At 41.6% G+C, this 11,537-nt stretch overlaps 1 protein-coding gene across 4 annotated transcripts in view; it reads right to left on the minus strand.

Moving 5' to 3' along the window:
* clstn1 (calsyntenin 1) overlaps positions 1-11,309 on the minus strand; it is a 72,462-nt gene extending 61,153 nt beyond the window's left edge. For all 4 annotated transcript variants that reach the window (XM_048615305.1, XM_048615303.1, XM_048615304.1 and 1 more), the window contains exon 1: positions 11,164-11,309. In XM_048615305.1, coding sequence (XP_048471262.1) covers positions 11,164-11,248 — 85 coding nt within the window. In that variant the 5' untranslated portion in view covers positions 11,249-11,309. The remainder of the gene's footprint in view (positions 1-11,163) is intronic.
* Between the last annotated feature and the right edge of the window lie 228 nt (positions 11,310-11,537).

Consider the following 11,537-nt stretch of genomic DNA (forward strand, 5'->3'; position numbering starts at 1 on the left):
TACCACTGGGCTGCAGGGTTCCCAAGCGAAATATGAGGTGCTGTTCCTGCAACCTTCGGGTGGCATCGTTGTGGCACTGCAGGAGGCCCAGGATGGACATGTCGTCTGAGGAATGGGAGGGGGAGTTGAAATGGTTCGCGACTGGGAGGTGCAGTTGATTAGTGCGAACCGAGCATAGGTGTTCCGCAAAGCGGGCCCCAAGCCTCCGCTTGGTTTCCCCGATGTAGAGGAGGCCACAACGGGAACAGCGGATACAGTGTACCACATTAGCAAATGTGCAGGTGAACATCTGCTTGATGTGGAAAGTCTTCTTGGGGCCTTCTTGGGGGTGGGCTGCAGGGGCAGGTGTAGCACTTCCTGCGGGTGCAGGGAAAAGTGCCGGGTGTGGTGGTGCTGGAGGGGAGTGTGGAGCGGACAAGGGAGTCATGGAGAGAGTGGTCCCTCTGGAAAGCAGATAAGGGTGGGGAGGGAAAAATGTCTTTGGTGGTGGGGTCGGATTGCCGATGGTGGAAGTGTCAGAAGATGATGCGTTGGATCCGGAGGTTGGTGGGGTGGTACGTGAAGACAAGGGGGATTCTGTTTTGATTGTTACTGCAGGGAGGGAGTGTGAGGGACAAGTTGCGGGAAACACGTTTGAGGGCGTTCTCAACTGGGGGGGGGGGGGGCCTTGAAAAACAAGGACATCTGAGATGTTCGGGACTGGAATGCCTCATCCTGGGGGCAGATGCGGCGGAGGTGAAGGAATTGGGAATAGGGGATGGCATTTTTGCAGGAAGGTGGGCGGGAGGAGGTGTATTCTAGGTAACTGCGGGAGTCGGTGGGCTTGAAATGGATATCAGTTTCCAGGTGGTTGCCAGAGATGGAAACAGAGGGGTCCAGGAAGGAGAGAGAGGTATCAGAGATGGTCCAGGTGAACTTAAGGTTGGGGTGGAAGGTGTTGGTGAATAGCAGAGGATGGTTCCAATCCATCGATCACTGGGTTAAAGGATCAGCACACTTCGGGCCGAGTTCGAGCAACAGTAAGGAATGATAGATGTCAAATTAAAAGGAAAGACATATGGAACTTGATGTCAATTGATACTGTCATAATGATAAGCCAAAGATAATTATGTTCAAATCAACTTAAATAACAAAGTTAACTAATTTGCCAAAAAAGCACCAACCCACTGAATCCAGCAGATCTCAGGTCTGTCAAACACTTGAGTTAGTTGGATTGTGTCAGGGCATAAGTTGGTGAAAAACTGGTCTCAGCACCCAGCTCAGAGGGAGAAAGCATTTAAATATCAATTAGATTTCCTGTTTAAGACTTTTACTCACTGATCCTCACTAAAAATGAACATGCAGGCCGCTAGCGAAAACAGGAGCAGACTCGGTAACAATAGAACAGTCTGCTCATTGTTTAGAGTAACATGCAAATAACTACTTGGGTTAGAAGAAAGAGGCTAACCAGAGAGAAAAAAAACAGCACTTTTAGATGAGCAAGAGTTTTTTTTTTAAAAAGTTCAGCTATTCTAGAACCAGAGATCTCCTTTTCACAGACTCATCTGGATCAGCATACATCAAGAATATTCAAAGAAAGTTGTTCTCAAACTGCAGAAATACATGACTCAAAATCAGGACACTTGCAGGTTATTGAGACAACAAGGTGCAGGGCTGGATGAACACAGCAGGCCAAGCAGCATCATAGGAGCAGAGAGGCTGACGTTTCGGGCCTAGACCCTTCATCAGAAAAGGGGGAGGGGAAGGGGGTTCCGAAATAAATAGGGAGAGAGTGGGAGGCAGATAGAAGAGGGATGGAGGAGAGGAAACAAACGGGTCGAAGAGGCGGGGATGGAGCCAGTAAAGGTGAGTGTAGATAGGGAGTTAGGAAGGGGATAGGTCAGTCCAGGGAGGACGGACAGGTCAAGGGGACGGGATGAGGTTGGTCGGTAGGAGATGGAGGTGCGGCTTGAGGTGGGAGGAGGGGATAGGTGGGAGGAAGAACAGGTTAGGGAGGCAGGGACGAGCTGGACTGGTTTTGGGATGCGGTAGGGGGAGGGGAGATTTTGAAACTTGTGAAATCCACATGGATACCATTGGGCTGCAGGGCTCCCAAGGGCCCGAAACGTCAGCCTCTCTGCTCCTATGATGCTGCTTGGCCTGTTGTGTTCATCCAGCCCTGCACCTTGTTGTCTCAGATTCTCCAGCAGTTCCTACTATCTCTGATTCACTTGCAGGTTATTGCACTACTTTACTCAACTGAAAAGAATATACATTTGTTAGAAAAAATTTCTAGCAAGCACAAGACTTCCTGCCAAATTCACATTTTTCTTCAACAAGTGAATTCATCTCAAACGGACCAGAATTAACAGCTAATAATCTTCCAGAATTGTGAAGGTGCATTAGTACACAAATAAAATATTCAATTCCAGGATTCTAAAATAACAATTACTGAGAAAATAATGGTTATTCATCAAGAATTTGCTTTATAAATATGCACTACAGGTAGACAGACAAGTGAAAAACTGATTCAAATTAATTTTATTTTATACCATTAAAACTGTACTCCAAACAGAAAAAGGTATAAGAGTTGTCAAAACATTCCAAATTTGTCTAAATAGTTCACGATTCCATAACATTCTTTCAACTGAGTTTTGAAGAGCGAATGCGACACCAAATTTCTTGCAAACATTTGTTTTATCCATGAATTTCCCCAAATTGTATAGAATGGTTTAAACATTGATAGTAATTTTCATAGAACTTGAAACAAGTAACCACAGCTGGATTGAAAAATATAAATCTGCTTTAAGAAGCACAGCTAAAGAATATAGGACTCATCATACTCTGATACTGTGATTAAATGGCTAACCCTCAAATTTTCATGTTTTTATTCTCTTTCAGAACTGTTGAATATTAGCAATGTACTTCATTTTGTGTAGATTAGTATATTTAACTGTCTTCAATTAAGAATGCAATATTTAAATCTAGCTAATATTGTAATCTGATTAAAAAAACATGGGTTATTAGATAAAAAAACCCATTTAACCTTCTAAACATGTACACAAAAGAACCAACTCAGCTTTAAGAATAAAGATCATACTTTGTATTACTTACAAAGATGGACAAAATACTAAAATTTAATGAAAAGGACTTGTACATTGATTTCAGGTATGCCTGGACCTTAAACTCAATGCAATATGGTTACTTGGATAAGTGTGCACTATCTGATCTTCTAATAATTAACCCTGGCTTGAAGACACCGTTCTCCTCATCTTAAAAGATAAGCCCTATCTGGTGATCACTGAAGTGAAGATATGTGTTGTAAGTGAATTGATTAAAAACGCCTTGTGGCTGCTGTGTAATGAGCACCAATTACAAGTTAGAGCTTCAAATTGGTTGCACCAACATACCATGTCACTTGTGGTTAGAGAATGAATTCCAAGTTTAGATCAGTGTTTCAGGAAACAAAAAAGATCAGCAATAGAACTTAAAATATTTGCATTAAAATGCCAGAAACCGACAAACACCAGGTCAGGTAAAGGTCATGCTATACAGTGACAGTGACAATCACAATCTAAAGCCCTCAGTGTTACATTTAATGTTAGGGACCCATGGAACTATTCAAGTTCATTCACTTACAATAGTCTGGACTAGATTCAAACTCCGATCACAAAAGATAACACGTCCCAACTCCAATTTCTACTGATCTTGCTAAATCAGAGTGGTGCATATTGGGGATCAGAACCAATGAAATGTTGAGATGAATGGAGTTGGAGGCCAAAGGCTTTATTGGACTTGCCTCAAGTACAAGTTTACTTACTTCAGAAACAGAAATTGAAAGATAGGCCAGATGAATGTGTGGCTGAGGAGTTGGTGTAGGGGGCAGGGTTTTCAGTTCTTGGATCACTGGGATCTCTTCTGGGCTAGAGGTGACCTGCACAAGACGGACAGGTTGCACTTGAACTGGCGGGGATTCAATATCCTTGCGGGGAGATTTGCTAATGTTACATGGGAAAGTTTAAACTAGTTTGGCGGGGGGGTACTCAATAAAGAGAGCAGCCATTGAGAATTCAGGAGAAAATGCATAAGCCATCAAGAGCAAGATTACTATTCAGGATAGCCAGGGGCACAGCACAGGGAGGGAGAAGAATTCTGGTTTTCAGCACATTTATTTCAACACATGAGGAGATGAGCTAAGAGCATGGACTGACTCTGGGGACTGGGATATTGTAGCCATAACAGAAACATGGTTGAGAGAAGAGCAGGACTGGCAGCTCAATGTTCCAAGATACAGGAGTGACAGAAGTACAAGTAAGCGAGGAGGGGTGTTGCCCTTTTGATAAGAGAGGACATGACAACAGTGCTTAGAGAGGATATTCTTAAGGGGTCATCAAATGAGGCCATATGGTTACAGCTTAGAAACAAGAAGGGGATGGTCACTCTGTTGAGACTGAATTATAGACCCCCAAATAGCCAGCAGGTACTACAGGAGCAGATGTGTAGAGAGACTGCTGATACCTGTAGGAATAACAGTAGTATTGGCTGAAGATTTTAAATTTCCCCCTACGTTGACTGGGCCACCCAGAATGTAAAAGGCCTGATGGGGTTGAATTTGTTAAATGTGTCCAAGAAAGTTTCCTAAATCAATATGTAGAGAGCCCTACTTGGGAGGATGCAACACTGGACCTCTTTTTAGGAAACGAGGTCAGACAAGTGACTGAAGTGTCAGTCACAGAGCATTTTGGGCCCAGTGACCATAACTCTCTTAGTTTTAACAATTATGGAAAAAGATAGGCCAGGTCCACACAGGTTAAGGTGCTGAACTGGAGCATGGCCAATTTTGGGGCCATCAGGCAGGATCCAGCAGAGGTTGATTGGATGAGTCTGTTTGAAGGAAAAGGAACAATTGGCAAATGGGAGGCCTTTAAAAGTGCGATCAAGAGTCCAGGGACAGCATGTCCCTGTTAGGGTGATGGGAAAAGCTGGCAGGTTTAGCTAGGACAAGAGGGCATAGCCTCAAGATTAGAGGGAGCAGATTTAGGACTGAATTGAGAAGGAATTTCTTCACCCAGAGGGTTGTTAATCTATGGAATTCCTTGCCCAGTGAAGTAGTTGACGCTACTTCAGTAAATGTTTTTAAAGAAAAGGTAGATTATTTTTGAATAATTAAGGAATTAAGGGTTACAGTGAGAACACGGGTAAGTGGATCTGAGTCCACGAAAAGATCAGCCATGATCTTATTGAATGGCGGAGCAGGCTCGAAGGGCTAGACGGCCTACTCCTGCTCCTAGTTCTTATGTTCTTATGATATTGAGGCTCTGGTCAGGAAAAAGGCAACATATATTGGGTTTAAGCTATCGGGCTCAAGTGAATCCCTAGATGCAGGAGCACACTTAAGAGGGAAATCAGAAGAGCAAAATTAGGGTATGAGATGGATCTGGCAGAGGAGGTTAAAGATAATCCTAAGCTGTATTAAGAGTAAGAGTAAGAGGGTGGCAAGGGAGAGAATAGGGCCCCTTAAAGGTAAGCATGGCCATCTATGTGTGGAACCACAGGAGATTTTTCCATATAGTGTTTACTGAGGAGAGAATCAAGGATACTAAAGAAATAGGGTAACAAGTGGAGATGATTTTGACTATTACCATAGGAGGTGTTTGCAGCCTTAGAGCACTTTATGGTGCTGAGTTATAGGGAGAGGTTGGCCAGGATAGGACTTTATTCCTTGAAACATAGGAGAATGAGGGGTGACCTTCTTGAGGTGTATAAAATCGTAAGGGGCATAGACAGGATGAATGCATATAGTCTTTTTCCCAGGAATGTGGAATTGAAAACTAGAGGGCATAGGTTCAAGGTGAGACAGGATAGATTTAAGGAGGACCTGAGGGGCAACTTCTTCACGCAGAGAAGTTGCCCCTCAGCATAGATGGAATGGGCTGCCAGAGAAAGGTACAATAGCAACATTTTAAAAACATTTGAATAGGTACATGGATGGGAAGGATTTAAGAGGGATATGGACCAAATGCAGGTAATTGGAACTAGATGAGTGGGCACCATGGTCAGCTTGGACAAAAGGGCCTGTTACCATGCTGTATTAATCTATGACTCTATAACAGGAACTGCCTTGCAAACACCCTACATTGTAATCATTCCCTTCAATTAGTAGTGGCACTTCACTAGAAAGAGTGTGCAGTTACAAGATTGCACTACAAACATTGCAAATGCAGACAAAGGAATTTATAGTGGAAACATTTGGCATAAAGTGCATACAATTTGAATTTTTAAAAAATTCATTCATGGGATGAGGGCATCACTGACCAGCCCAGCATTTATTGCCCATCCCTAATTGCCCAAAGGGCAGTTAAGAGTCAACCTCAATCTGTGGGTCTGGAGTCATGTAGACCAGGCCAGGTATGGATAGCAGTTTGCATCCCTAAAGGGGATTAGTCAACCAAATGGGTTTTTCTGACAATGAATTTGTGGTCAATCTCAGATTTTTATTGAATTCAAATTCCACCATCTGCCATGGCAGGATTGAAACCCAGGTTCCCAGAACATTACCTGGGTCTCTGAATTAGTAGTCCAGCAATATCGCATAATGTTTAACTTGATTGTTTTTCATGTCAGATGGTGACACGCACAAAGACGTCTCTTCATAAGTTTGTGACAATGAAAAGTAGAAGACATCAAATCACTCATTTCTGAGTACAAAAATGAAGGAGCCAATCATTGACTTCAAGAAGCAGAGCGGAGGACACACCTATCTGTATCAATGGTCTAAGGTGGAGGCGGTCAAGTGCTTCAAGTTCCCGCGAGTAAATATCACTCATCTATCCTGGTTCATCCAATTGATGCTACAGTCAAGGAAACACACCAATGTCTGTACTTCCTCAGAAGGCTAAGGAAATCTGACATGTCCACAATGACTCAAACAATTTTAATAGAAAGCAACCTATCTGGATGCACCACAGCTTGGTATGGCAACTGCTCTGCCCAAGATGGTAAGAAATTAGAGAGCTACAAATACAGCCCAGCCCAGCCCATCGTGCAAACCAACCTTTCTTCCACCGACTCTGTCACACTTCCTGCTGCCTCAAATAAAGACCCCTCTCACCCAGGTTCTACTCTCTTCCATCAGGTCGAAGATACAAAAGTCTGAAAACATGTACCAACAGATTTAAGAACAGCTTTCCCACTTATCAGACTTATGAACAGTCTTCTCATATTAGAGTTGATCTTTCTCTGCACCTTATCTGTAACACTACATTCTGCACTCTGTTCTATTATTCTGAAGTACTTATGTAAGAGATAGTAGAGTGGATAGCACGCAAAACAGTACTTTTCACAATATCTCAGTCAGTGTGACAATAGTAAATCAATCTAACCAAGATCAAATTAAACCTGTATCCTTCCAAGGGGCTAACATTTTGCTGCTTTGGTTAGAAAACATTGTATACATTATCAGAAGGTCATCCATTTCTCAATGTCACTTGACACAAAGTTAAATGTTGTTGATGCATTGCGTAAAAGGTTTACAACAAGACAATTCAGAAATAAAATTAACTTCATTTTTTTGACATTTCCAACAACTTTAAAGTTGGGGATCTGCATGCATGGAAGGACGGCAAATACGAAAAAAAAAAATCACTCAAATCACAGAATCATCAAAGTTGAAAATCAGATGCTTAAGTACAAACCCAGATCAGTAAGAAATTTGACTTGCCAAATATAACCAGGCTTTAGAGCAGTTACAAAAATAGATAACATCTTTACATACAGCAATTCTTTTGAATTTGCGCTCATCCGTCTGTTGCAGCTAGAGAATCACCTGCAGTACTTGCTCCTGCAAACTTATCTTCGGTGCAACTACAGAATCCAGGCTTCGTCCCTCATTTCTCATTTACATGCTGTTCCTCAACGATCTCACCAGAAACCACTGAGTAACTTTACTCATATACACTGATGATGCACGGCCATTTCGCTGACATTTCTTTCAATACCTCGGTCTCTGAATTGTCAAACTGCTTGCTTGACAGTCCATGTAAAAGGTCAGCAGAGATAGTTTCTAATTCATTATGAAGATAATCAAAGTCAGTGCCTTTGCTTCCCATCATAAACTACATTCCTGAGCTATTCATTCTGCTGGCTGAACCAGACAGTTTGAAAACTTGAGAGTCATACCCGAGTCAAAAGATTAGCCTTCAACTACATAACTGAGACATTATGACAGTTTATCTCCACTTATTTAACAGTGCCCAACTCTGCCCCTGCCTCAGCTCATCACCTGAAATCACCAACCTTTTAATCAAATCCAATAATATCTCCTTATTAAGGAGTTCTAAAGAAAAAGCACTGGACTGAAGTATTATCTCTGCTTTCTCCTCAGGTGTTGCCAGAACGGCTGAGATTCTCCAATTTCTGCTTTCATTTCAGATTTCCAGCATCTGCAGTTGCGGTTTATCTGGTTATCTAATTCTGGGTCAAAAACTTTGAATTCTCTGAAGGGCTTCATGAAAATTTATTAAGTTTTATAATTGCAAGTAATTGTTAAATTTGTTACTCATCCTTGAAAGCAAATATATAATCCACTGTGAAAACATTAACATTTCTCTTTTCCGAGTCCTGTATCAGAAAGCTTATTCCAACTTTCCCACAGCATCTCTGGTAAATACTACTTTCTTCCGTTTAGGAAAAGATCAAAATGAAAAAGACAAACCCCTGAGAATTGCACAACATTACAGCCTTTTTGAGATCTTAAAATATCTAAATGTTGCACTAGATTTATTAACATCATGCAGATTTTTTTCACTCCAAGTGTTTCTTTCCCCCCTAACAGTTACCTGTGGAAAAAGAAACCACTTCAAAAGAATGGAAGCATTCATTGGAGATAAGTGAATATCTACAGCTATGATGGAAAAGATAAAAATCTAATCATGGGAATTGCAAAACAGGATGTGTGCGCGCAAAGTAAATTACTAGATTCATCTTCATCCCAACACACAAATTATCTCAATCTGATCAAAACAAATCTTGTAACGTGGTACAAAACAGGCGAGCTGCTCTCAGCAAAACGCTATGATGCATACATTATCTTGTATGCAGTCTTAAAAAATTGGCAAAATCCAAACATCACCCCAAAGGGCTTGAGCCTAAAAAGAGCCTTTAAAAAGACTCACCAGCGCAAACAAAAAACTATACGTAAGTAATAGAGTAATCCGTTACATTAGTGAAAGTTGGAGAAAATTGTACACTTTTAAACTGATTTTTCTTCATCTAATAAAAGGTACGTTAGTAAAATACAACTATCAATGTCACTCAATGTTGTCCAAAACACAATAGAATTCATTCAACACCTTTCCAGAGTCCGATTTTTTCCACAACTTACTGAACAGGACTATACTAACATTCACAAAATCTGATTTAACTTTAAATAGATAAAGTTATTGACAAATTTGTTGACAGTCAAGAATCAATTTTTTTTTTGTAAAGAGCACAAGTTATCAAGAACTTTTCAATCTTGTCCAATTTTTTTCAGAATTTGCTCCGTGATAGCAAACGATGAGGCAAAAACTAAAAAACAAATCACCAAACTAACCAGTATTGAAGAATAGATTTAAGATCCAAAAAGATCTAAAAAAAATTAAAAGCTTGTTGTTAAAGACTTCAGCTTTCCTGGCAATGTTAATTTCAGCAATTTCAAAGTGGTTGATCTCATTCCAAAAGGATATAAAAATATTTGGAACACAAAAATGTGAGAGAAGCAAAATTCTATATAAATATCAATGGAAAACACTGATTTTACTAAGAATATTTGAGAAAGAAAAACAGGCTGTAAGTTTGACTTTAATACCAGACTCTGCTTCATGTAGCACTTAGTTCCAAATTAGCTACAATTCATAAGTATTGTACATTTCAATTGTATTACTTTCTCAGTAAAAACAAAATCTTTAATCTGTTAAATGTACCATTACCACAAAATAACACTGAATTTTCTCTTCAGAATCATACTTCAACATTAAAAGAGTGATATCTGAATCATTCTATAAAACAAACAACTGGTACAGATCAGAGAACCTGCAATGCGTCGACTTATGAGCTTTAAAAGGATAATCAATATTTAATGTGAACCATTAAGATTTTATTAAAGTCTGGATGACATTGTCATTTATCAACCTCAGAAAACTTAATGAGCATAACATAACAACCATTTTTAATTGATCAATTTCTCAATGACCAAAATAAAACTTTCCAAAGGTCAATGGTACAGCTTCAAATTTAAACCTCGCAAAAAACGTCACACTAAGATAATACGGTTCAAAAAGATGAGGAAAAACTGAAAATTTACTTAAGTCCTTAGTCCTGGATTGAAAGATCTTTCTGGAGGTAAGAGGGCCAGGAAATAAAAGTGGAGCGTTTATTCAACGTTAGACTGGAAATCCATCGGGAGACAGAAAATCCTTTAATTACCATGAATATTTCAGATGAATACACTGCAGTTTAAAGTAACTGCATGTAGATCTATATAAAAATAAAGTCTGGCCTTTAGCTAACCTTAGCTGACCAAACCTCCGATGGGAAACAGGGGCAACCCTATGGAACAGCAGAAAATCAGGTCGCCTACCTAAATGCACTGCAGATATCCAAGGTTTCCAAACATCTTGCAAACACCACATAAATGAAAACACAACCTGAAGGAAGGCAATTGCCGTCTCCCCACCCCAGCGCATCTCCAATCGTCAGGCAAACAACCAAGCGTTGGAGTGGGGTAGGAAGAGAATAAATAAACCGAGTCAAGTATTTTCTGCAAGAAGGGCGGATTCTTGCACACAGACTGAGAGATTTTAATTAAAAATAAATCTCCGGGTGAATGCCCCTTCCTCACATCCCAAAGGAGAATTGGAGAGGGGCTTGGGGAGTTGGGGGGGTGGGGGGGGGGGGAAAGAGAGTACAGGGTCTCCTCAGCCTAAAATTGCAATAATTTATCATTCACTTCCACTGCGAAAACCATGCACCCGCATTTTTAAAAAAAAAATAAATTATGTTTTTCCTCCTCATCCACTAGAACATGGCCGGAGCCCAACACCAAGCAAAATGATGCAGAGGAGAAACAAGAACAAAACAGCATTTTAAAGAGCTGCCGAGGATCAACGGGACAGAGGGAACGAAGGAGGCAAGCGTTCTCCTCACCTTTGCCGCCGGACACGACGATGGAAAGGCTGAGGAGGAGGAGGCAGGTTATCGAAGCACAGAGTTTACACCTGACGGAGTTCATGCTGCCGCCGCCACCGCCGCCCGGCTGCCGATCACTAAAATGGCGGCCACCCGCCTGCTGCTCGCTCCCGCCCCGCAGCCCGCAGCCCCGCCCCGGCCACACCCTCCGGCGACGATGGCGTCACCCCAGTCCCGCCCCGAGCCGGCACACTTTCACGTCACCGCCACGCGCTCCCCGCCCCCTTCCGCGCCGTGACGTTTTGTCCTATTCCCCGCCCCATCACTGCGGTGCGTTTGCGTCACACACCTCGGACCCCACCAAACCGGGGAAGGTTACGTCACATCTCTTG

This window comes from Rhincodon typus, chromosome 31, assembly GCF_021869965.1.
Source record: "Rhincodon typus isolate 14 chromosome 31, sRhiTyp1.1, whole genome shotgun sequence".
Classification (NCBI taxonomy): domain Eukaryota; kingdom Metazoa; phylum Chordata; class Chondrichthyes; order Orectolobiformes; family Rhincodontidae; genus Rhincodon; species Rhincodon typus.